Source organism: Sturnus vulgaris, chromosome 4 (assembly GCF_052056855.1).
Source record: "Sturnus vulgaris isolate bStuVul1 chromosome 4, bStuVul1.hap1, whole genome shotgun sequence".
NCBI classification, from domain to species: domain Eukaryota; kingdom Metazoa; phylum Chordata; class Aves; order Passeriformes; family Sturnidae; genus Sturnus; species Sturnus vulgaris.
This window is the reverse complement of record NC_142246.1, coordinates 59,721,160-59,749,113: the sequence shown is the minus strand read 5'-3', so window position 1 is coordinate 59,749,113 and position 27,954 is coordinate 59,721,160. Positions and strand designations below refer to the sequence as shown.

Here is a 27,954-nt window from a genome sequence, read left to right as displayed (position 1 = left end):
CACATTATTCAATGTTCTCCCCATTGCATGCCTCCTCAGATACTGCTTTCTCCACTGACTTTGCATGTTCTCCATGGAAGTTCCTGTTGTGGTACTTAAACAGAGAGCAGCTGCTTCAAGCTGGACTTTAAAGATGTTTGGCTCTGTCTCTGTTCAGATGCTGGCTGCCCTCTGAGCTTTGACTTCTCCTATGACGTGACCCTCAAAGCCCAGAAGTCTGGCATCTAATTTTTTGGTGCCAATCACAATGGCACTTTGATCTGGATTTACAAGAAGGGTTCTATATCTGGTATCATTAGTTAAGATGATGTCATGATTCCCTTGTACTTCCCATGACTAGCCAGTGGTTTTCCCTGCTGATTTTATTTTCTGCATCATGTTTTGCAGCTTAAGCTAATTGATCTGCTTTATACAATTATGGATTAGGTTTACAGAGGCTAGTTTTGCTTTTTTTCATACTTAGGCATACAATCTGCAAATGAAGTTGCAGTAATTCAGTAAACCAATTAATAAGACAAGTGTAGTTAGCTTAATGTGCCAGTGCCACCATAGTAAGGGCTTGACTGAGTGCAGTTAATGTCCATCTTTCTGTTGACTTTAGTGAGACACAACCAAGTTAAATACATGCCCCAGCATTCTGCACCTCTGATCTAGGGGCCTTGACAGAAAATGTATATAGAAAGCAACCAAAACAAATCTTACATAGAGGAAAGCAAATTAGCAGCATCACTTCTATCACTCTGTCCTCTGCCCCAAGTGCTGCTGCTTCACTTGGATGTTTTAGACATGGAGAGTTTCTGTATCAGAACATGCAGGGGAAGAATCAACAGCTGAAGCTCTTCCTGGAGCAGCTAAGGCTGCACCCAGGCACAAAGGCAGCTGTCTGCAAAATTATCAGCTAATCCTTTATTCAACTTCCAAACATTTCTCAAATAGCTAAGGGTATAAATGGGGCACAGGCAGCTCTAATTCACACCGACACCTTGAAATGCAATACACAGGCACATCTTCCTGGCCAGCTTCCAGCAGGACTGAACTCCAGCAACCAAGGGCCTTGGGGAGGGGGGTACAGGGGGCAAACAGCTCCCAGTTCTACCTCAGCTGCAGGTGATAGGTGATCTCTGCAGCAGTTCTGCAGTGAGCCCCTCGCTGGCTGAGATCCTTCCTTCCAAGACATCGCCCCTGACTGCCTGCTCGCCAACCCTCGAAAGCAATGATGTCACTGCACTGCTGCTGAGGCTTGGGAGCAAAGAGCTGCGTGGTCCTGCAAAAGGACAAGTGGCAGCACGGAGGAACAGCTGAGGAAGGAGCAGCAGAAGAAGGTGGAAGAATTTGTGTAAGAATTTGTGTAATTTGTAAAATAATTTCTCGTGCTTCAGAAAAACATGACAATTTAGCCCTTTCACTTGGATTTCTCAGTCCAGCAGAGCTTTTAAAACAGCACTAATATCCACCCTCTTCTTCTTCCCCCATAAAGTTTTCATCCTTGTCATGGAAACAGTTTCTCCCCATCCATCCCAAATGCCCTAGCACCTTACTATCACTCGTTGTATCTCTGCCTCAGACATGTGTTTCCCCTCCAGTGCTTTCAGCTGACATATTATGACATGCAGCCTCCTCTCTGCCCTCTTACCTCGAGTATTTCCATTCTCTGCTTCAGCAGGAGTATGTGCAATGCAAAACAAAACTGGCTATAAACCTCTCTATGCCGCAAGTGAAAAGGCAAACGCAGGCTGCAGGGCAGCACGATGCAGCCCTTGCACCAGGACAGTGCATTGTAGAGCTACACTTTATTCCACCCGAAACCTCTGAAATCAGGGACTCAGGCTTCTGCACAGATAAACATTTATCACTTTGCTTTGCTCCCTCTCTTCTCCCTCCCTCCTCTCACACAGACAAAATGCAAATATAAACTCTTTTTCCTGATGTTCTGCCAAATAGGCAATGTAGAGCAGCATCACAGGTCTAATTCCCTCAGTGTTCTCACTCAATTCTGCTCAGAGCCACCGCAATAATCTTGTCTCATTCCACCTCATTCCTGCATTCATGGGCTATCATGCAGAGGAGACAGTATCCGCTGGCCAGCTACAACAAATGAACAAAGGAGTAAATAAATCATTCCTGGAATGTTGGCATCTGCATTATTTAACGCCTTTTGTTTCGGTGTTCTCGTCTGCCCCTGCACACAGAGCCCCCTTGACTTCTCAGAAGCCGTGGCTTCACCAGCACAGCAGAACACAGCACAGAGCAGACCTACCTTTGCGGAAACTGAAACACCGCTTAATTCTCCTGTAAGTAGTTTTAGGAATGAAGGGAGCTGCTGCTAAGGCACCTGGGCTGCGGACTCCAGCATTTCTGTCTTCAGGCATCATACAGGCCAGAGCCCCCACGTCCCTCCAAAGCTCTCCTTCACCAGCAGCATCCAGACAGAACACCACGACTGCTCATCGTTACTGACTACTGAGGAGTTTTTGTAAGTGTATTTTCCTCTGGAGCTGGGAGATTTGTGGTCTTCTAGATCTTGGGTAGGGCTTGAAACGATTTTGATGTTCTCTTCTCTGCTTCAGTTTTGCTTTGGGGAACAATTTCCTCCCATCTATTTCCTTTAGTTTCTTTTATTTCCTGCAGTAAGACAACTGCCTATTACACAATGTCACAACAAAAGAGTTTCAGCAAAAAGATGTATCTTCCACTCCAAATAGAAGTGCCTGCACAGATGGAGGACGAGAAAGACCTCTTCCTCCCAGCTAGAACAGGAGGCTGAGTGGCAGAGACTCTAATTCCACAGCAAAAGCTCAGCACTGTGCGGTGTGCGAGGGGAAAGAGAAGAACAATACCAAAAAGGCCACGGAAGAATCCTTCAGGATACAACACTCCTCACTGGCACCAGTAATTTCTGCAACCGAGAAGCAAAAATAACAGTACCTTCGCCCGAAAGGCTCTTTGTCCTACCAGATTCCTCTCAAAAGTCCTTTTATACAGCCAGCTCCTGGTGCGATGCTCTCATGGGCTCCTCGCTTGTTTTATTGCCTTCCAACTAGCAGGAGCTCTCCGGGGAGAGGCGCGTCAGATGCGGCAGCGGCGCATCCTTGCCGGCAGGATCCCGGGAGCTGCTGAGGAATCCGTGCCCGCAGCGGGGGGATGCTCTGGCGGCTCGCTGGCCGCCGGCCCCGGGGCAGGGCAGGGCAGGGCAGGGCAGGGCAGGGCACGGCAGGGCTGGCAGCGGGGATGGCAGCGGGGCTGTGCTGCTCCCCGCCTGCCGTGCAGCAGGTGCGGGCAGGACGCGGCGCGGCAGCCGCAGCGCAGGTTTGTGTCTCCTCGGGTGACTTTGAGTTGACTTCAGGCTGTGCCTGTCATGTGCGGCGGCTGGGAAAGCGAGCAGGCTGTGCCTGGCTCCTGCAGGAGGTGCCAGACCTTACACTACTACCCCTGCTAAAATGCTCATGCTCCTTCTTCTCGCCTCCTCCCTCCCCGCCTTAGTTGCAGGCTCTGTAAAAAATTGCCTTTTTAATCTAATCAGGAAGGGAATTTCATGTGCAAACAGGCATTACATGCCCTGCCTCATTTGCATTTCTTTTCCCTTTCAGATTTTTCTTTCCACAGTCACCTTATTTTTCTGGTGCAAAAAACAACCTGTTTCTGATGAGCTTAGCAGATTCCCACCTGTCCCCTCCCACCTTCTCCTTCTAGCACGGGTTAACAAATAACAATTTAATGATACAGTTAATCATTTACAGAGCTCCTCGCTGTGGTACCAGGAGTCCTCTCCCACTGCCAGACAAACTTTAAATATTAGTGGCTCAGCAAGGCTTGTATACATCCGCAGCACACACACACATACACATACAGAGCTTACTTACAACGCTTAAAAGAACCAGAAAATTCACATGTTCCTCAAAGTGGCACTTGACTTGTGTGACATCAGGCTATTGTGGTTTACCATTAAGTACTGAAATTCAGGAAGCTGATATAAAATCAGTGTATTGATTAATTAGCTGTCTGGAATAATTTTGTGTTGCAAGTAATTACTTGTTACTGGCTAGTCATCATCATGTGATTGCAACTTTCCTGTATCTTTTTTACACCTATTATAATATGTGAAACCATTTTTAACTTCAACAACTACAGACCATAAAGGCAGGCTCTTAAGACATTTTAAGTCAGAAGCATCTGTCTTAAGAAGAGTCAGATTGCTGCAGCAGTTGTAGAAACATCCACAGAGCAAGGGATAATAAAAATACGAGAGTGTCTGGTCATTTGTAATTACAGAACAGTTAACGGGATTTATTTATCCTTGTTAAGATAGCTCTGACTATCAAGTAGTTAATAAAATGAGGGAGACATGTTGGAAACTTGGTTCTTAACGGTGCCACATCCCATCATAATGCCTTTGCCTTGCTATCACAGTCAAACCTTCTCCATGAACACTACACCCTAAATTATATTCCAGCTATTTTTGCATTTTCCAGGGAGTTAACTGTTTGCTTCCCAATACAAACAACTCTGATTCAGTATACTTGTTCAAGAAACCCAAAAAGAAAAATAAGAACATACTTCAAAGTGTTTTAATTGCAAATGAACTGAAAAGGTAATGCAAGGATTGCACCCCTCTAGTTTTATGTAAAACAGCAAGCAAAATCCTCAGCGAGATGCTTCCCTCAGTGTCATTAAACATTCCTACAACAATGATGGTGTCCTGAGAATTTTCTTGGTGGCTGGAAGGATTCCCAGCTGCAAATCAGAAATAGCTCTTGTCCTATAAAAGCAAATGAGGAGCTGGTGAAGAAAGCACAGGGTCAGGACTGGAGAGATTTGGTTTCTATTTGTAGCCTTGTTCATTGACTTGGGCTAGAATTTAGTTTCACCTAATCGCAGCTCCCTGCCTGTGACATGTAGAGACACCTCCACTTGCAGAAGAGCAGCAAGGCTGCCTTTCCCTATTATCTGCCACAGAAAGATACTGTGGTGCAGGAAGCCAAGCACAAAAATCCACAAAGATACTCTCTGAAAAATCCATTTCTGCTAAGCCTCCAAATTTATTACTGCCACAGCAGCTTATGCTGCTACTGGACTGGAGTAGGAGAATGCTGAGGAGCTCAACACAAGTCCTACTTTCCGAAGAGAAAGCTGGGGATGGGGAACCTCTGTGCTATAGAAAAACCCAAGTCTCTTACCTAGCCTAATTAGAGAAGACTGTGCTACACATACCTTCCCTTTTCCAAATCAACTCCATATTCCCGTAGTACTTTAGGCCTTTTAAGACAAACCTTTTACCTTGTGAGTTTTGGGTTTCTTTGGTATGGTTTGCTTTTTTTGAAGCATTCCAAGGCCTACCTTCCCAGATTCAGGACAGTGCTACTTATTTAACATAAAGAGCCTGATGCCAGTGACATGACTGCTTTGCACCATCTTTTCAAGGCACATTTCCCCAGGAGAAGCCAAGGAGAAGTCAGTCATATTTCAGAGATGCCAGGCAGGCCCCAGCTGACCGAGTCCCTCAGTGCAGCCCACCAGTGAGGCCAAAGTCCTCTCCTAAATACTGTGTGACCTGAATAACGCACAAAGGAAGGTGAGTAGCTTACAAGGAAAGTTTTCTTTAAAATTTCCATTAGTCTCTCCCTCCTCCCTCCTGTGTTCTACCCGGCAGTTAAGAGAAAGAAGTCAGCAATAAGAGTTTTCAGTGATAACTGCACTTCTTGATTGTAAAACAGCACAGACGATCCTGTCCTCCTTACTTTTTTTCCAGCAACCTGCAGACAAGAATAATCATTTGCTGCAATACAGGTGGGTCTTCCACTGCAGGAAAGTATTTCTGTCCGCAGACTTAGAGATTTGAGAGCTCCAAGGAACAGACTGATTAACACACAGACATTTTGTGCAAGTGTATTATAATATAGATATTATCACTGGAATAGTAATGATGAAAATTATTACAATAATTTGCAGCCTATTCAACATAAGAGAGCTTTTTAAAAAGGCAACTAGACTCCCAATAATAAAATTTTGGTCCAGTACTACTGAAATCATTGGAAATGCCAGTCAAATTCCCACACTGTTAGTGCTAATATTCTGAGGCACAGCTTCATATAATACTATTGCTGGTCTTAGCTGTCACTGGCAGGAGAATTGCTGACAGCTTTTCGAAGAGGCATTTAAGAAACACCATGGATGGTTTCTCAGCTGGTGACCAAAGGAATTACCCTGCCTCTCCTGGCAGGAAAGCCGATTTCATACAAGACCAATGTTCTGTGAAAATTCCCCCTCACACTATCAAGAGCTATCCTCATCAAGGGAAGTGATTCCAGACAGTTCAAAGTCTTTTAACTGAGCCCTCTGCATGGAAACACGTTTACTCCACTTTTCTGGAAAGATCTAGGCCGTTCTCCTCTTTACTTCAAAACTCTGGCTGGGACTCAGAGATAACAGAAGAACCCCCGTGTGTCTTTGTGAGCACTGCATGTTCCCCCAGTGACTCACCTCCTCCAAAGGGTGCCCATATAACCCTGCGGATGGATTTCACCCAATCCTCCATGTCATTCTGCGTGCTCGCCATGAGTAGGTAGGTCTCATGATTAGCTGTCATCCGCTCCCGGTCTCCTCCTGCAAGAAAAGATAACTGCACTTAGAAATCCTCTTGCTTCTGTGCCCAGCCAAGCTCCTGCCACTCTGACTGCTGGAAGCAGCAGCTCCATAGCAAGCAGACATGGATACTGTGCAGTGCAGTGCTTGCTGTCAGACATGGCATGAAAAGAAGGCCCTGTAATACATTCCCCATGAGACAGTGAGAAGCTGTCAGGCTTCCAAAAGGAAATGAGAGGATAAATGTCATCAGTAAACAAAAACAGCCCCATGCTGTTCCAAGAACCACAGGGGCCTGCACTAATCTGAAACTCGATACACGCACTGGAAATTTCGCAGCAGTTACTGTACCACGATGGAGAGAATAAATGCAGAGACTGATAAGGGTGCTCTGAACAAGTGGGGATGACTCCATTCTTATTTTCAGGAACACACTGTGCCACACTGAAGGCAGTAACACTTGATACACCCAAGTGTTGCTGTGATTCCCTAAGGAGAAGGCAGACGACACGGTACAACCCACTGCCTTGGACAGGTCTGATGAGGATTAGATTAAAAGGGAACACACTGCCTTTTTATCTTTTCTTTAAAGAATGGGCCCACACTCAGAAGGTCAAAACCAGAACTTGGCTTGCCACAGCTCCACGTTTTCAGACTTGTAGTACTGTTTCATCTCCATTCTAAAAGGCACCATGTTAGTGCAAGGGCACTGGGGATTCAAACCACCTTTCCAGCACTGCAGAACGCCAAACCCTTCCAGAAAAAGTGGCATTTTGATGCCCTTTCACTGAGCCAAGGGCATGCACGAATACTTTGCACACAAACGCAATGCACCTAGAAATCCTGTCAGTCCCACATTCACATCTTTCCAGCTTCTTACATTCCTGTTTTTATCCTAGTGATATCTAAAGTAAATATCTCTGCTCATTACAGCAGGAATACTGCTCCTGGAAGAGTGCCATGCTTAGCGCTGGGCATTGATACAGCTAGGTTTTTAAAGAGAAATTTCTCAAGTACTAGAAAATCCTGGCACAAGTATTTTGAATTAATCTACTCCTGTGGACCACACTTTACTAGGACACACACCTGTAAAAGGGACTTAACTGAAACTTGATGAATGCAGAAGCCAGACATTGGCAGATTCTACTGAAAATTTATCCTTGAGGATTGCATCATTATACAAAACTTAAATTTTAACTTGGAGGTAAACAGATTTCAGTTTTCTACGGTCAAAACTCAGTCATTCATACACCCCATGCTCCCCAAAAAGGCATCAAAACAAATAATGCAACAACCTGAACTACAGTTTACCATAGTTTAAAAGTCTAAAGAACAACTTTTTTTTTCTTCTAAGATACATTAAGGATGAACCTATGTGAAGTGTCAATACTAGAGAAATATCAATCTTTTTTAATCTTTTCAGTGACTGGCCCAAGATCAGTACAAAACATGGGTCTTACTTCTGTGCTATGTTCCATCCTTTTTACCACAGAGAATGAGGGTATGGGGACAGGGAAGCATCAGAATCCCAGACCTTAGCACTCCACATCAACACTGCCCTGCAGAAAACACACAGCCAGGCCCTGGAAATTTGCTTCCCATTTTTTACATAGCCATTCTGACCAGAACAGGGACGGATCTCCCATTCAAGGATAAAAAGGAGACATGATACCATCTTCAGTTTACTTCAAAAGGTCTATTTTACACATCATCCAGAGTTCTCACCCCAAAAAAACCAAAAAATAAGGATAGAAGCATAAAACCTCACTATTCTCATAGCTATTAAAGATAATAGAATAAATACAGTACAGAGAAAAATAATGTACCACAATTGAGTCTTTTCTGTGGCTTACAAAACCTGAAAAAAATTATTTATCATATTAAACTGCAGGTCCTTTTCATTTCACTGGACTAGGATCCTGCAAGGTGCCACACAAAAAAAAACCAAAACAAAACAAAAAAACCAAAGGGAAAAAAACCAACCAAAAAAACAACGAAAAACATGTATAAATATAATATATATCAGATTAAGGAATAAAAAAAAAGTGGTAACTTGATTTTTCAGTACAGAGATAACAAAAAATATGACATGTGATGGTCCTCTCAGGTGCTGCCATATTGATCCATATTCTTTTAATAGCCTGCATATTTAAATTCAACAGATTATGTAATACTTGCTTAGCAGATGATGTAGTATTTACCAAGTTATCATGTTATGACAAATTGGAGGGTGTTCTCCAGATAGAGTGCATTAATCCCAGAAGCCTAGCTAGCTTATTTACAGTGTGAATTCCAGAGCAGTACTTTAGCTCAGGTAAACATCCAGTGAGCCAGTACACAATCAGCCTGATATTGCAGAGAAGGAAAGCAAAATGTTTGGGTACATTTCCTTGTTATAAGAAAGTGAAGCTTTCCTAACAGAAAGAGCTTCATCATTTTAAAACAATTTTGGATCTACTTTGCAATTAATATCCCTTTCTTTCACAACACAGTCTTAGATCTTGCAGGGTTGTCCTAATTGTGTGTTAATGTAGATATTATTCATTAACTAAAGCCTCATTAAAAGATTTTTTGGGACACAATAGCACTTGGACTTGTGTTTTACTGCAAATATTAATTTTTAACGAGACTATATTTTAAATGCAAAATTTACAACATGAGACAATCTCAGATAAAAAATATCAGAAAAACAAAAACATAATTAGGTCCTTTCTGAATCTTCAGTAGGTCTGCAGGACACTTGTGAAAGACATTGTTTGGAAAATCCACTTCCACTCTTTTTTCCTTTTAATACTCTTTTAATGATTACAATGAACCGTGAATGGATCACAATCTCTAAAAATCAGACATCTATTCATACCACAGATATACCAGCATTAAGAACATCAACTTGAAAACGATGCTCAGCATGAAGTCACACTGCAGATGTGAATCTATACTCTTTTCTGTGTGCAAACCATAACCTATTTTACCTATATTGTTTTCTAGCTCTAGATTATGCCTTCTCAAATTTCCACGCCTGCATTCACAGTCCAAGAAACGCCTAAGCCTGTCTGATGTGGCCTGGTTGTGAACAGCCAACTCAAGGGGCTGGAATATGAACTCCACTTTTTCCCCCCATCTTTTTCCCTTTGTTACTTTGCAGGTATCACAGGAGCTGGAAGGAGGAGAACCAGAGCACCTGACCAAAGAAGCTGACTCTGTCTTATTTGAGATGAAAAGCTGCTGTTTGCACAACTGACCTGTATACCCTGTACGTTCCAGCCTCTGGAAACAGCCTGAAGTAATTGGATCTACACTGTTTGGAGTCTCAGAACTACAATGTACCATCACATAATGTTACTCCTGTAGCCCTAACCAGACCCTAATCCACTTGATTTTCTTGGCAGCAGCCGAAACAAACTCTTATTTATTAAAGGAATATATCCATAACATCAATATGGATGCCCAGTGCCCAAGCCCCCCTGCTCAGGGGCTTGGTGACCCACACACTGATGCTCTTGCTGGTACTGGGGTACCAGCAGATTTTAAGAACTCTTACCAGCATCCAGAAAAAAAAAAAAAACAACCAAACAATCCAAAACTACAATCAAAATACAGAGAGGCCAATTCCTGCAGGGATCCACTCTGCAGGGGAAAAGAAAGGGACCAGGCTGTGCTGGTGATGCAGCACCACAGCTCACACTTGGAGAGGCACAGGGAGCAGGGACTGCATTTAAGGGGAGACTGTTTCCTCAAGTACCAGGCTCAACAGCTCTGCAGCTCCTTATCGCCCATCCATTAAAGGAGAAGGCACAGACATCCTGGCATTCAGTCCTGAAATGTGTTTTTACTACTTTGTAGACTCTTCCTGTCTAAGCCAACACCTTTCCTTTACCTGAATGTACCCGAGCTGAACTCTGCACAAAGTATTGACTTTGTCCTTTTAAAAATATCTTGGATTTCCTGTGAACAGTGGTTCCAGCATTTCTTGAGAATGGAATGCGAAAGGATTAAATTCATTCCAACTGTTTAAGAGAGAATTTTCTCCCAGGAGGAACATCAAAAAACTAGGATTAATCCGATTTTTCTGAGCTGAAAATGTCATGGCCAACCTCACAAGAACACTCACATTCTAAACAAAACAAAACAAAAGAAAAAAACCCAAAAAACAAACCAAAGAAATAAACAAACAAATTTGGGATCAATTTCAACGTGAAACCACTTCCTACTCCCCTGTGCATTTCTCTTAGCCACGGTTTCTGAAACTTATACTCTCTTCAGCTTGGGAACTGAATGAATATGAACGGGCCTTACAACAGAACTCACTGCATTTTCTTTAGAAACATCCTCCTGCTTGGATGCTTTGTATTTGTCTCCTCAGGAAAATGCCGAAATTTTAGCTTTCTGATGTTCCAGATGAATATACTAAATGCACCTCCATATGGTATTCAAACAGAAACTCCTGGCTACTCACCACCTCACAGCACACTCTTCTCTGTTCAAGTGGATAAGACTATGTGACTTACCATTCCTGATCAGACCCCAGTTAGTATTTCTTCACAAGCAAAACACCAATAATTATGACAAAATTCATAGCTGTTCCACTACACTTTGTGTTCTTAAATTTTTCCTTTCGCTGCAAATGAACTGCACACTAACTGACATACTTAATCTATGTCTCTAGAAAAGCCCACCTGGATTTCCTTCATCAACTTTCATTTTAAAGTATTTGTATTCAGACATTTTAATCCAAAGCAGAAATCATTACAGCAAATTGCGGAGATAGAGTATCAGAGAACAAGATGAACAACTTATTCTTTTTTTCCTAATGAAACTTCTTGTTTAAGAAAAAAACAGGAATTTTGGTTACCCAACCTTGATAGTAAAACAGTATTAAGCACTGCTGCTTTAAGCACAGGTCTGACTTGACACACTGATGTGCTACAGTTCAAATCCACATTTGTCTTCCATATACCAAAACTATGGGATCCATCCATCCTCGAGTGAGACAAGGAACTCCATCATAGCTGTTAAATTCATCATCATGCCCAACTTTAATGAAATGTAAGAACTATTCTGCTGGCCACTCCTGTTCGTGAACCCTGTGTACCTAGAGTGTGATGAAAATCACACATGGCTTCTTTCAAGGATGATTTTGGTTCCTGCATTGAGCTGATATGGGACAATTTATCCTTTAAACTGCCATCGAACTGGTAGATGAGTTTAAACACTAAAATGTTTTACATTCATCCCAGCTGGGACAGTGGAAAAACTGAACTGCAATAAGCTTGGTCAGAGCATAGGCTGAGCAAAGACACACAAAGGAGCTAAGCTACAGAATGCTGATGTATTTTAATGATATTTTAATGTCTTGTTGGGTCCAGGATTCATTGAGAACTTCTCTTCATAGCAAGTGACAATCTGTGTTGAAGGCTGAGCAACTGCTGCATCTCACATGACCAATTTGAAAACCAAAAGAGACAAAGCTGCTTGAAACTTGCTCTGTGTTTTGGATTTTTTCTGTGTTCTTGTTTGTTTATTTATAATTCTAAAAAGCTTCTTTATTCTGCATATGCCTGGTCATTGTTTCTGCTCTTCCTGACTGTGTAAAACTTGACCAAGAATTTGCAGCCTTCCCTCTTAGTTCATCTGAGAATGAAGAAAGGAGTACATAGCCTAAGTTCAAGCCACTGCCCTCTTTTTCTATACTACAAAAAAGGAAGTCTGGACAACCGAGTTCTTAACTATCATGCAAAAACTCATGTCATCAGAAGAATACTACACAGCTGCATTACCTCTAAAGCCTTGATGACAGGTAATAGATCAAGTTGAGGGAGATCTACAAACTACAATTCCAATTTCCCAGAACTGCCTTGCTCTATCTGCTGTAATTGTTTGGCTCGAGGTTGCTTAGTCATCGAAAGGACAAAAATGTGGCTGGAGAAACACTTGTGCTTTAACTGACTGATGCCACCACCACTGAGAAATTCCAGCTTTGAAATACAGAGCTATCAAAATCACCGTTTTTCACTGGCAAACCACATCAGGTGCCCTATTAAATTTCTCTCTTCACAAAGAATTAACACATTTTCCTAGAAAGGGAATCAAGTAACTGTGAACAAGTCAGTAATGAGGATACTGCTTTTTAAATACTTTGATACAAATGTAATTTTCTCTTGCTGGTATCCAGCCAATCTTTTGCATTAATGATCTGCAACAGCAGTGTTCTAAACTACGGGTGTATTTTTTTGAAGGGGGCATATTAACTTTTCAACACAAAAGCTGAAGCCTAATTTAAGTGCTAAGTGGCAAAAGATTGCTAACACAAGTACATTCCCTGGTGGGCATTGTGCTCTAGCACAATTTCCCTACTTGCAGCATGCCTGCAAGACAGCAGGGCTTTTTCAACAGAATGAGCTGTTTTCATGAAGCACTGAACCAGCTGCTGTTGGATACCTGAAATAAGGCTCAGGAAATGAATTCCTCATGTGTAACACAATGAACACTCTGTACAGGTAGGTCTCTCCTGTGCTGCAGGGCTACAACTGCAGCACCATCAGTCTGTAAGAGTAAGTTTAGTGTTTTGCACAATAAAAGCATGAAAGCAGTGCCATATTCAAGCATTTTGCACTTGCATAGCTGTAATTATTGCTTAAATACCTGAGCAAAGAACTTGCTCATCAGCAGCTATAATTGTGTGAGAAAGAGATCGTTAATGAGGAAAAGAGATGTGAATTCAAACCATCCCTTACACAATATAAGAGCTCCAATTTTTCCAGAGTCCTTTAATCTTTTCAGGCATGTCTCATTCCTCCCCTCTACTTTTGCTGCCCTTCCTTTATTCCTAATTTGAACTTCTGCTATGCTTCAAACAGATTTCACAGTCCTCCACCTTATCCTCAGCCACAGATCCCAAGTGGTACCTATTTTATAGAGTCTGTTCGTTCTACCCTTCCATCTCTGAGTGCCAACACAGTTCACTTTCATATCTTGCCCTTTCCCAGTGCCATTCTCACTTGAAAAAATCTCATCTCTCTTCTTGCTCAGGGCACACCATACAGAACAGTTTGTTTACAGGTTTTAATAGAAGTCCATCAATCTGTGTGGACCCCATCACAGCTCTACACTTTACCAGCCCCTGAGCACACACTGCCTTTTGCAATGGAATTTCATGTGGGCTTTTTTTTTCAATAGAAAGATGGGAAAAGCATAAATAAACAAAAGCCCAGAGACTGGCCGTAAGAAATCCACTTCTCTATATCCTTCACTACTACTAGGACTTGAGACATAAAATATTGATTCAGTTAGAGGAAAAAAAAAAAACACTCCATGCTATACTTGTCTATATAAATGTACAGTGCGGTTACAGTGCCCTGTTTCCAAAACTTCAACCATAAAGAGCTTTCCTCTGAAATTCTGAGTTAAAGAAAGTAAAAATAAAGCAGAGTTTGCCTACTGCCACAAACTATTAAAAACCTACTGTACCTTTTTTAAAACTTCTGCACACAAAAGATATCAAATTGTCAGGGCTTGTTTCCTGGGGACAGAGACAAAGAGAGATTTGCTTTGTGAACAATAGCTTTATTCCTATCAGACAGCAGAACTTGTTTGGGACCTCCTAGAGTAAACAGCAGAGAAAGAAGAACATGAGGTTTTCAATGACCTGTGAAAGGAGGAGTCTGAGGGTCACATAATGTCAAACATTAGTGGTAGTGCAAGAACTTTTGGACAACTTCACTGTTACCTGTTGTAACTAATTTATTCTAAGAGAAAAGCATGAATTCCAATTATTACAGCAACTTATTTTCTCTGCCCTACACAACACATCTTGAAGAGAAATTACTGTCATTTGTGAGAACCTTCTTTCAAGTATCTCAAGTTAGACACCAAAATGACCATTATGTTATTTGAAATTTGGCTGATCTCCAAGCTGATTTTAGACGAAGTCTCTGCAAACATATCTCTGCTTCTAAGGAAAGAGAGGAAAAAGCCCCATGTCTTTGCTAGTGTAGTCACAGTCAAACATGTAAAAAATGCTTCAAAAGAATTTGACTGTTAGGACTATGTTCTGGGAAGAAACAAGATCCTGGAGCTTTTGCTGCTGGGGAAACGACTGCCCTGCACTACCAAATTCTTTCTTTGCTCTTCAGCCTCTCATCATGAATTGCACTGAAGTGCAAACACTCAACCTGAAATGGATTTTTCTGAAAGGTCAGGTCCACAGCACATATTTGTATGGCATTTGATCTAGCAGGAAATTAAAACTTCTGATGATTTTAAGAAAAAAAGGATCAATACCTGAATGGAAGTCCTCAAGTGTAAAGTCACCCCGGGACTGGCAGGACTTACCTATATATACACATTGGCATGTGAACTTCAGGCTGCAAAGCCAGCATGCCAGAGCAAGGCTGTCCTCAGAGACTAACAAGAACAACATTCAAAGCACATGCTCACTTCAGCTCCCAGCATTTACTCATTAAGCTCTCCAGCTCTCAGCATCCATTCATTAAGCTCTCCGTTCCTCATGAATATGGAATGTCCTGCCTTCAGCAGATAAAAATCGAGATGCTCTTTTATCAGTCTAAACATGCTCTTGTGTGCACAACACAAGGTGGGGAATTGAGTCAGTACAAAACAGCTAAATTCAAGTGGTATTTCTTCAGAGAGGCCATCCAAAAAGAATTTTCATCAGGAGATATCCATCCAGCATCCCAGGACAGTGAACTGTGGCTAAGACATAACTTGAGACAGTCTTTAAAATTCTGTTTCATACAGAGGCCTACTCACAAGTAGAGTGATCTGCCCCAAACACAGTGATCACATGCCTTCTAATTTTACAGACAGTTATTTTGTAAACAGACAGAAAAGATGTCTTTCCAAGAGCTTCCAAGAAAAGCAGTTTCCCTTCTCCATCAGGAACTGCCCATACTCCTCCCTGCTTCTGGACATGGTGCTTTCTAGCCTGCACTGAGTTAGACCCAAACACAGAAATACTTCATTTCTCCAGAGAGCAGCCAGTCCTTTTAGCTCATATCTGACTTCAAATTCAATCACAGATAAAAATAATAGCTCTTTGTGGCATAGATACAAAACCAAAAGGATGCATATATCCTGAATGAGCAAGTATATATTATGCATACATGTAATTTTATTGAAGCATCACTTATTTAATAATGCAAATTCATGTTTTAGCAGTTCAGTAAATAAATCAAGAATAAGTTATTCAATAAAGCATGTGGGCTAATTGACATATGCCAAAAACAATTACCTAACAGAGTGTTAAGTCTCAGCATAAAATAACCTTGCTTATCTAAAGTAGCAGGAGTTTTTGGTCATCAGTTCAGGACATTTGTTCCACAGCTCATCTAAAATCAACCATCTCCAGGAGCACCGTGCCTCTTAGCACTATTTTGGGATATCAAGTCAATATTGACTGAAACAAAAGTGTGCCGCTTAATAAATTATCAGCTTAACTCTCCAGTCCTTTAGACATTTCAGCCTCTGAAATGTCAGATTCAAGCACAGCTTTCATGTGGAAAGAGCCATCAAATTCCAGTTATCTGCAAAGCACAAATAGAGCTTAATGTTCTGTACATCTCCATACCTTGCAATAGAGCAGGATGAACAGAAACCTCATTTCAGCCTTGTTCTGCTGTATTTATGACACATGTCCATAATATGCTCTGCATTTCCCCTCTCGTTAATGAGCACAGAAGGATCCCAGACTGAATTTACTTCTCATCTGGGTAGGTCTCTACCTTTGCCTTGACAGCTGGAGCCCATATACCACAGAATGGGCTTTTTCACACAAAAATCATTTGGGTCTCATTTCTGGCAGAGTGCACTAACAGAAAATGCTTGCAAGGAGAAAACCAGTGTACTTCTAAGTACTCTTTTTTAAAAGACATTATACAGTAAGTATCTACAAGCCATTTACTTGTTAAGAAGTATCAGTAAACCTATGAAGTAATCTGCAATTGAGCAGAAAACGTTATTCAAGATGCTTGATTTTTCTAGTAGGAAAGAAAAAAAGGCTTCTTATAGTAAAGTCATAACAAACCTGAGAGGTTACCAGTAGGCATTTCTGATTTTGGTACACAATTATTGGCAAATTTCTGTGCATCAGTGCAGGGATTCTAATTCTGATAATGGGAAAGGCAACAAAGAATCCATCACTGACAGCCTGGACAACAACAGTGCATTAACCAACAACACCACACACTCAAAACCACGACAAAACCACACACTCAGCAGACATTAGCTAACACTGAAGAGACAGCATCTATCCTCCAGGTAATCACTGCCCTCTCATGAAACACAGAGCCTTAACCCAGAGAAAGTTATAAGCTTAGGAAAAAGGACCTAAGGATGACGTACAAATACCTACTACTGACAAACAGGAGACAGGAATATAACTATCATCAGTTCTCCTTTGAAAGGTTTCCTGTTCATAATCACCATGTGCACTGCAAATTGAGGCCACTCTATAGAAGCTGCTACAACTTTCTGATGTCCTCACATAACAATAAAAGACCATGCTAATGTTAGCTAGGAGTTAGGAAGAGAGATTTCACTGAGGTTTAACAATATCCTCTAGCTATGTTAGAATCTACAAAACCACTGAACACCAGGTTATGGCAGATTCTTTAAAATTCTGCCTTAGACTAAGTTTAAACATTCAAAAGAAAGGTAATCCATTCACTGAGGATGTTATTTCCATATGGAGGGTATGGAATATGTTTTGTTCAGTGTGCTGAACATGGACATAGCAAGCAACTGTCCCTACACCATACAGCATATATGGCAGAAGATATTTTTGTACAAACAGGAACAAACAAAAAGTACGATAAGATAGAAGTCAGTAAGAGAGAAATATTTGCCAGTGAGACTACTAAACAAATCACCAAGATTTATCACCTATTCAAAATACAGAGAGAACTGTAGGATCTCATGTTGTACATGAAAGCTGCCAAATCCTGAGTGATTTTTTTGGAAAGGTGACTCTGGTATCTCAGTATCAGTGTGGCACAGCTAGAACTGGCAACTATCATAAGGTCTGGGTGAGAACCAGCTCTTGTAAGGTTTCCCACATTAAGTCTTCTGACAGGAGCACAGACTCTGATGCATATCCAAGCTGAACTGCTGAGTCCCTCTGGAGTGTACTCAGGCACTCACCATGGAGAGAGAGGGAGGCCACCCTCAAAAATACGGTGGTTTTAGGTGGCACAGCCCCACTAGAGGCACAGCTGCACTCCCAAGAGCTGAGCAGAAATCCCAGGTAAGCCTGACACAGCACAGAATTATCTCTTCAAGTATTTTATGGTGCAGCCAGCAGTTTCCAGGCAAAGAGAAGTTCCCCATCATACTGAAAGCAGAGTCGCTTCTCCCATGTGCCACAGAACCTCCGCTAATTTTGCAGTCAGTCTATCAGAAACAAAACAATTAATGCCCAGTTCAGAACCACTTTCCTTTTGCAGTTTCCTCTCCAAAAATGAAACATTTACTTTGCTGCTGTTTTATGCATTCACACAGAGCTAAATTCCCATTCTATTTCTACCTTGTCCAATGGGAAATACTGGCATACAGAAGCCTTAGAACAGCCTGTGGGAATGGCTGTGGATTGAGGGTCTCCTTGTTTCTACACAGACATGGAGTGCAACCAGTCTCATCAAACCCTTCTCTGAAGGGCTCCTCAACCCTGCTGAGGGGTTGCAGAAGTGCAGGGGTGCTGGGGGATGTAGAAGTGCTTTCCTAGGTACCAGCATCTGCTCAGGTTTTCAAAATGAAAAATTAAGGAGAGCAAAGGAAAATACTTGAAAGAGGATGCTTAGATGAGACCCAAGCATTTATTGGTGCCTACGCTGCAAATTTCACTTCCTTTCAAAGAATTCCTCTTCAAAACATCTCTGTGATCCTTTGCAAACATACTTCTCCTTGTCACTTTCCAAGCTGTCAAGAAAGTAAATTGGATACAAAGTTATTTTGAATGTTCAAGCATTTAAGCCAGTTCCCTGGAACTCTGTTCTGTGTTGCCTCCTGTGATTATTCTACTGTAAAAACAATTATTGATCACAAGCTGAACAGGAATACACATGTACACAAATGTACATTCTGAAGTTAAAAGCACAAAATTCAGAGTAGAACCTTTTACTCTGCAATAGAATCTTATTTAAAAACCCTCAAGTTGATTATGGCTAATTAAACAGGGAAAGAGACTAAAACTTACTACAACCTAATTTTTGAAGATTGACAGCTGGTCACATCCAGTTAATCTCACCATGTTCCTTAGATATTAAATATTGCAAATTACTCTGTGACTTCACAGCACCGAAAGGGAGAAGAAACTTATGCTTGGCAGCCCAGTAGCTGGGAATTTTTTGAGCAGAAAGGAGTTGTTTGAAATGAATAGCATGAAAATTGAGCTGAATGACCAAAGGACACCATGGTAAAAAAGACAAAAAAGTCACATTTCTCCACCCGGAGCTGCTACAGTAGCCACAGATGGAGAAAGAAATGACATGACTAAGGGAAAAATAACTCAAACCAGGTTAAAAATCCCCACCCGGGAAGCAGGAGCCATAATACAAGAACCAGGCTGTAATGAGAGTTGTGTGGGCTGTGGCCAGGCTGCTAAGCCAGACCTGAGTGAGCCAAGCAAAACCTCACCTGGCTGCACCCCTGTGGCACTTCAGCGACAAGACTTCAGGAAAAGTCATTCCTGTATTCAGGCTAGTCAGGCTCTGAGAAATGCTGCACTCACCTGCTGTAGAATGGAGCTCTTCCCCGAGTCTGCTGTGGCAGGGGAGTGCAATTTCTGCTGTGATTTCTCTCTTTACAGCCTCTGCCTAGACTCCCTTCTCATGCAGAATCACTCCCAGTGAATTAGGTTTCAGCCCTTGGATAGAGACTGAGTGGGGAAATGGCCCTTTCGACATTCAGATTCATCTGTTCTCTAACTGAAATGCAGAGAGTAAATAAACTTCATTTACATAAAAGAACATGATGCTTTCTCCTCTAATGAAGGATTAACTATCAATGCCATGAAAGGCATCTGGCAGCAGTAATCCATGAGCCTTCCTTCTTAGGGGCCTGGACAACTTACTTACAGAAATAACTTCTGTTCCAGCTGGCAGGACACTGACAGATCAACAAATGGATTAACACAGTCCCAGAGGCTCACAGATTCAGCCCTGTGCCCCAGTGACCAGGCTGTCCTTTTCCCCAGGACTCAGTTGCTGTTGTAGTTACGCTGTGTAGGCCTGAATTGCCATGTGAATATTCCAATAACCAGGAACAGGACAGAAGAGCAAAATCTGTTTTCCACAGTCACAGAGCTCTTTGCTACTTATTTACTCAGGAATCTCGGAGAAGTTGTGTCATTTTCCTGACCTTCAGATACTCTAAATGGGGACAAATGCTTCTGCCTTACTCTGCTTATTATTCTGGTATAAAACACGATTTAAATGCTGATAAAATAATTATAAAGGAGACAACATCCCATGGAAGAGAAAATGAAAATGGCAGCATAATCTGAGGGGACAGTGTAAGTTAATTCAAAACGATAGTGGAAATATAATGATACAATTAAGAGTGGTAAACAAATCTAGAGGTAATGAATCAATTTATTAAACTAAATGTCACTATGCATTCCTACCATGTAGGCACAATTCTCAGAAGAATGCCTCAAATGAATCTGAAGAACTCAAACATACCAAGACTGCAATTCAAAAAAATAATAGCAAAGTCTACCATTTAGGACTGCTAATAAGATTTCTGCAGTTTAATAGCTTTTCTCCCTAAAATAGGTTTTGCTTAGCCATGTAACTAAGCTCACAGATCTCTGCTCTTGACCCTATAGGGCAACTCCCATGATTGTACTAAAATATACACCACACTTCTAGGTCTGGGAGACAGATTTGTTGCCAAAGAGGCTGGGTCACTGAAAGGTTAATTCTTTCAGTAACTCCTTCTCAGCAGGACTCTGGTATCACAACCAACAGCTCTGCTCCAGTAGGCAGTGACGAAATGAAGGTGTTTATCTGCACATGAATGGGTAGGTAGGAATGGATCCCTGTTTGATCCCAACACACCCATCCAGACATCAAAACTGGAGGCTTCCAAGTTGCCATAAATAAAGAAAAGTCTCCTACCACATGATGCTCCTGAAGCCTAAGACCTCATCAAAAAATTAAACACTTAGCTAAAATGGGGAATGATATTTCCATGTTTATATGAGAGGCTTTCTTCTTTCCATACAAGGCATAGCCCCCTTCTTTTTTTTTTTTTTTTTTTTTTTTTTTTTTTTAATGTGATTAATTCTCCTGACCACACAGATCTGAAGAAGTAACTCATAAAATGCAAGGTTATTACCTGTGGAGAGAGGCCACATAAGACTGTGTTTGTGCTAAGACCTCAGGAGTGACCCCTGGGAATGGGATAATGGGGATCTAAGTTTCAGCTCCAAGGAGGCTTTATTGGACAAGGACACACATCTGGAAATGCCAAGGGAGGGGTAGGTGACAGCAGGACTTAAGACACTTTCTGTTTAGGCTCCAGACATTTAAAGCACCTGGGATTCTCCAACCCATTCCAGGATGACTCTGGATCAACCCTCCAGATACATATATGTGAACAGCCAGCCAACAATAAACTGGCTTTGCTCCATTTCCCTCAGGTATCCTATAAACCCAACCATTTGCAATATTCCCTTCCTTTAACTTTGCTGGTGTATTACTTTTCCCAGGCTGAAAGAAGCATTTTGAGATCTACCAACCAACTGCAGCACGTGCAGAATAGCTTCATTCACCCTCCCATGACATGACAATGACAAAACCCCACGTCTCACAGAAGGACCAAGAGATGCACACAGCCATTCATGCTGCATCAGGACAGAGAGGAGAGAGGTACCATTCTGGAACTGGAGAGGAGTATCTCCTTCCAGCAATCCCCTCCCAACAGCAGCACAGAAAACCTCCCTTACCACTCCATAAAACACATCAGCTCAGGAATGGATCTGCTCATCCAGTAACTGTGCCAGTTATAATTATAAAAAAATATACAAAAGGTACATAAAAATAATGTGCCACCTCACTGTAAAAGGTACAACACGACCACCTACACAGCAGCACACTGCCACTGCACATCCCAATGTGCTATGGTCACATTAGCTTCACGAAGCTCCTCTTAATCAGCAAATTCAGTATAGACCCAAGCCTGCATGAAATATTCCACCTCGCTGTCTGGTGGTATGGGACAGCTGTAACACAGGCACAACTGACAAACACATCCATTTATTTGCTTTTGCTGAGCTTTAAAATAAGGCTTCAAGCCTATGGAAGCAGCTGCATGCTGCCTCAGTAAAACCTCTGGACAAGAGTTTGTTTACAAAGCAAACTGAATTTCTCTGGGACACTACCAAACAAAACTGAACCTCCCAGACAGTATGTCTGTTCTCAGAGATGGCAACAGAACCACTTGAGTTCCCATTAGTATTTAAGCACACAACTGTGAAAAACCCACTGCTGGGCACCAAACCTGCTGTGTCAGAGGCTGGTGAGTGTTAGATTTCCCCCAGAGACTGCTGCAGGAAGAGCCAGCTCCACACCTCCAGGAGATGGTAATTCTCAGCTGACTTCCATGCACGTGGCCTCTCTCTAAAGGCACCGAAAAAGAAGTCACAGCACGACATTTCTGCAGAGCACTTCAGAGCCATCCCCGAGCAGGCTGTGCTCACCCAGCACAGTTGATGTGCACTGGTGTGTGCCAAGAGAGCCCTTTTGCTGCTACCTACACTACTGCAGAAGACACAGACGTGTCACCTGTGTTAGCTCAGCCATGGAACAGACTGCCTCTTGTCACTTGCCAGGGTCCCCAGCTGAACTTGGCTCTCTCCAGAAGATGGGCTACTCCCACCATTCCCATCACAGCATGGCTTACCACAACTCCAGAACTCCACAGGAAGCTCTGCATACTTTGCCAACAGCTCACCTTGGCCCCTGCTCATGTCCAATCTGGATGTGTAGCTCTCAGAGAGACCCTGGCTGTTCTACATGTGGGAACAGGGAAACACTGCTGTGTGCTACCTGCAGCTTAGGTCATAAGCAACCTTTCAGGCAGCTCCACAGCTTTTTGCTCTGATATCCATAGAATTCACCTGTAGTGCCTTGCAAAACACATGCTTCTTTGCAGTTGGCCTCTCTCCTGCTTCTCCCCTCCCTCCAAGGGACAAAGGAGGCTTATCATCAAAAGAAGACAGACCTGGATATCAGCAGCCTACTAAATCTGCTTGAAGCCACGCAAACAACAGCTCTGACCTTGGAGGCAGTCAAAACAAAATCACATCTTATCTCATTCCCAGCACGGGTATATGATTAGTTGGAAGGACACTTAACATGGCGAGACAGAAGTACCTTCACTGCACTCGGGAAAATCTTGCCTGCACACAGAAAAACAATCCGATAGCAAATTCACAAGAGTAAATTTGCAAGAGTTAGTTAATGAAAGGTGGTGGCTACATCTTCAGATCAGCTGTCTGCATACCATCCTATCACTAGGGTCACTTGCCATTCCAGCCTTAGTGTCTTAGTGCTGGGCTACCCATATGCAATTCCATTAGAGAAGAGTTATGCTTCCAGACTACACTTGGGATTAACTGCTAATCCTACTCAAATACACAGGGCTAGAAAGAAACTGGCAGGTTGGTATCATTTGCATCACCAACTATAGTGGTCAAATATTCTCCACAGTGAGAGGATGAGGTGAAGCACTTCAGCTGAGTGAAGTGAGAAACTTCATTCTGAGGTTATGGTATATATCTGGGAACTGAAACATAGCTGTCATGTAAAAACATCTTTGCTGGGCATTTTGATGGTGTGCGTGCTTTTGTGTTTTTTTAAAGGAATAAAATGCTATCCAAAGAAGTTATTCCAGTGCACACAGTATCTGGTAGAAGCCAAAACTCTTTTTGTAGAAAGAAGCAAGTTGAGGGAGACTGTGGGATTTGCAGGAGCCAACCACTTATAAAAGCAAATCCTCTCTGAGGACAAACCACACCAAAATTGTTCCCAGGATGCACTCAGCGAAGGGAGGAAGAATGCTCAATTCTGAAAGAAAACCTTGCATTTTCTCAACTGGGCAAGTGTAGAGACACTATTTAAAAACCAAGCAAATATGTTTTCTATATCCAAAACCCACTTCCTCTATCTTTAGTCCCTGAAATGTTAATTTAAACATAAAGGACTTCCTGATCCTGACCATGGACTCCATAAAGCAAATAAATGTTCAGAGAGCTATTTTTTTGGAAGAGATACTGGAGAAACAGACAAGTGTCACAGCCAGATTTTGGGAATCAGTAATTTACTTGTTCATTTGTGGATGCCAGGACCCAGAAGCTTTATTGCATTAGAAATTTACAAAAGACTCATCAAAACACAGAAAATCAGTTTAATAAAATTTCAGATGACAGTGTGATGAGTAAGTATATTGCCATCCTGTCCACCTGGTGATGACATTTGGGTACATTTACCCAAGACATACATTGTCCTTTCCATACCCTGCACATACACACTGCTGTAGGCAGTACAGTTTTCCCCATGGCACTACCAGAAGTTCAGTGCACTGGAAAAAAAAGGCTGCTATACAGCCTTTACTGCATGTAATTTCAATACTTTTTCTATCACGTGATCTGCAAATGGTCCAAGATAATCAGAGATATTTAATGAAAAGGTCTGTGAATATTTCATTGTTTGTAACTACTTAGAGAAGAAGGAGCTACTTCAACTGCTGATCAAAGTAAGCTCCATGAGTGGTCTGTGAGGTTACAGAGAGCAAGTCAAGCAGAATTTACCCCATCAAGTAAACATAAACTTTTCACTGGCCTACCACAAGAACAGAAATTTACTGACACACCAGTTTTCGAAGCACATATTATGGTTATTGATATAAAAACGCTGCCTTCTGAAAAAACTGCATATTGCATGCAGTCATGGAGCTGTTCTCACCCTAAATCCTCTGCTGAAAATACTGTAAATACACTATATACAAACAGCCTGTGCTTGAAATTCAAAGTGAACAGTTATTTGATTCATAAAATAGAAACAAGGAGTCTCAAACAACAACAGAAATTCCAAGTAAATCCAAAACATAACTCTTCCATCAGACAAATTAATGAAATTACAGACTCCTAAAAATAATGGCAAATCTCGCAAAGAACCGACTCAGCAGCTCTCCCTGAGTGGGTAGCAGTGGAGGCATTTCAAGCTCAGTTGCTTAGTGGGAACCTCCATTCTATTCCTAGCTTCAGGATCCAGTTTCAACAGGAAAGCCGAGCTAGAGAATCAACACAGCTCCTGACTCCCCCCTGGCTGGTGGGGTGCATGGCCACACAACAGGAGGGAGCCACACTTATCAGGAGCAGCATTAATTTATTCTGTGAGAACAAAAGCCCCAGGTATGTGCCAAAGGAAGATAAGCATCTGGCTCCTTATGCACCGGGAATAAATGGCATTTAGACCCCAGCACTTCCTGAAGGACAGACTTGAGGACTCCAGCAGGCTGTACCTGCCTAGCAGCAGTGGACTGAGACTTGTTCCTGTGCCCTTAACCAGACCTAGGTCCTTGCACTCCCCTTGAAAGCACAGCCAGGACTGAAACACAGCAGTGGGAGGGCAAAGGAGGCACCTGAGATTTCCAAAATCACCAACCAGGTGACTGAGACCTGGTAGCAGCATCCACAGCCCCAAAGGCAGAGGAAAGGCAGGTCCCAAGTGATGCTTATAAAAGTCTGTGAACATAAAACTGAGCACAGAGAACCTGTCTGGGTTGACACCAAAATAACATGGGGATATTTCAAGTTAAAAAAAAAAAAAAGAAACATTCACCCAAATCTATCTACACCCCCAGGAACCAGAGACTGCAATGATGCTACACTGCAACGTGGGGAACTGGGGACAGAAATCCCAAAGTATTACACAGAAACAACTGCAATAATCAGTGGGGCATAGATGTCACCACAACCACAGGGTCAGTGGCTGTAGTGACCCTGTGACCCAGTCCCCACAACATGCTGTGCTCACAGAGGCTGCCTAGGGTGCTCCTCTTCAATTTGAGACTTGCCAAAAATTTGTCCCAGCTGCTCAAAGAGGTGCTGGGGATTAGTCTGCTCCTGAACAAATAAATTCCCTCTCTAACAACCTCATGTGCTAGACTGCAGGAGCCAGACGGAGGACACACAGTTTTCAGGACATCCATTAACAGCAATAAGCATAAATTCATTATGTGCCCTACCAAGTCTGGGTAGGTGATAGCATTTTCCCTCCTGTAAATCGGTCTATAGCATATTAAATCCCTAATTTCACTACAGGGATTTGTATTAGCTTCCACTAGCCTCGACTTTAAGCTGCTTATTTCACCTCAGACATCACCGTTCCATTGATTAGAACATATAAATAGAAACGTGTTTCTGCATCAAGACTTCTTTTGTAATGCATAAGATGACATATATATATTATGGAACTACACAAGAAGTAACCAACCAATTTTAACCCCAATATAAAATGCAAGTTTGGAATATTTCCACTGAGAACAGTAGGGTTAAACTTGTCCAAACATATTCATAGTAGGCTTTTGCAAGCTGATTTTTAACTTACAATAAAAATGTAAATCTCACTCCTCTTTATTTCTCAAACAACTACTGATATCCATGATAATCATGTCATGAAAGAATATATAACTGAATATACCAGAAGAAAAAAACATTACTCAAAACATCTTTCATTTTCAATTTTATGGAAAACACTGCAGTCCTTCTCATCTGGTCTTCATAAAAGATGACAGGTTTTTGGTTTTTAATCACCTGTAAAAACGAATTTACCTATGAGAATGAATCCAGCAGTCAGAGGCAAGACTGCAGCCAGCTCTTGCAGTTCCACTCAATTTACACACTGTGTCAGGACCTGCTCCAGAAAACCCTCCTGCTGCTGAGAAGCATTTGTGTACCTTTGAGCTTATTTCAGTGCATGAATCCTGGGAAACCAGGGCTGCAGACCAGGCAACTGATCCATTCCTCATCTTTGCACCACACCAGCTCTACCTTGTGATCCCCCCTCTGTGTCGTGCAGACCTGAGAAGCCAGGATGTAAGGGTAGAATGGGCACTGCCAACAGCCAGGCTGTGCTCTGCTGTCCACGTGCCATTTCTGCGCAGGGAATTCAGGATACTCAAGTCTTATATTTGATGCTCTGTGCCTCTAAAACTCACATCAACCACGGTGGAGTTTCTTCCACTTCTTAAGTATTAATTACAATATTTTCTTAAATAACTGGTTAAGTATCTATCCCTGAAATGTATTCCAATGTACTTCGTAATTTAAACTGAAATTTGTAACCCTTTAAAACGGACCTTCCAGGATACTCAGTTGCCCAGGGTTAGGCATTTTCATTGCACTTCTCTCTGGACTAATCCCAGCTAACCAAGCTGCATTCATTAACCACAGACAATTACTTAATCCCCTATTTTCATAACAGGGGCCAGATCCCACACAATGTTGTCATACCACTTATTCTCTCCTAGGACAGGAAGAAGGATGATGAGGCATCAGTACTGACTCTAATTGTCAGAGCTACAAAATGCCAGTTTGCAATTAAACTTCCTTCCCAGTTTGGGTTTTGCTTTGAATCTAGATCTCATTATAACATATGGAGCCATTATGTCCAATGCTATCCATGCTAAATATCCGGCTACAGAGTACTTAGGGCAGAACACCTTTCTAATGATAGAAATTACATTTCTATTCGATTTGCTGCACATCATCTTCTCCTGGAAATCTGAAACTGAGTGTTGCTCAGTGCATGAAAAATCTGATTTAACTATTAATTAATTTAAAAGTCATTTTCTCCTTACTTTGCCAGTGCCTTGAGGAACACTGCAGTAAGGGAGAGGCTTGCAGAACTCCTGAAGGTCTTACAGAAATAAGATATGATAATTCAGCAGTCCCTGTAGAAATCTGAAGTATTTTCAATAACATTATTATTGAACACTAATAAAGGAATCCCTAGCTTGCAATACAGGTATGGTGGTACTGCTGACAATATTTCATTAAAAAATTCCTAGAGGGCAGCAAGGATCCAGCCATGAAGACAGCACTAACATGCAAAGCTCTGAAGGGAAGAAAGCAGATTTTGGCTGTCATTTATTAAAGAGGAGCTTCCCTCTTCTGCTCATTCAGAACTCATTCTTTCAGATATAGTTCCAGTCCTTCAGTTCATGTAAAGCACATGCTAAAACACACCAAGATGGCATTTCAAGCTGGAGTATTGTTGTCTGCCAGGTTTTACATCATTAGACACTTTGCTTCAGTTTTGATTCATGTAATTATCACACTGAGTTCTGGTAGAA

At 42.0% G+C, this 27,954-nt stretch overlaps 1 protein-coding gene across 5 annotated transcripts in view; it reads right to left on the bottom strand.

Moving 5' to 3' along the window:
- ARHGAP24 (Rho GTPase activating protein 24) overlaps positions 1–27,954 on the bottom strand; it is a 181,287-nt gene that overhangs the window by 23,825 nt on the left and 129,508 nt on the right. For 4 of the 5 annotated variants that reach the window (XM_014880576.2, XM_088164050.1, XM_088164051.1 and 1 more), the window contains one exon: positions 6,478–6,600. In XM_014880576.2, the coding sequence (XP_014736062.2) occupies positions 6,478–6,600 (123 nt within the window). Of the gene's footprint in view, positions 1–2,257; positions 3,387–6,477; positions 6,601–27,954 lie in introns of those variants that run through there. The other variant, XM_014880577.2, reaches the window with a different exon arrangement.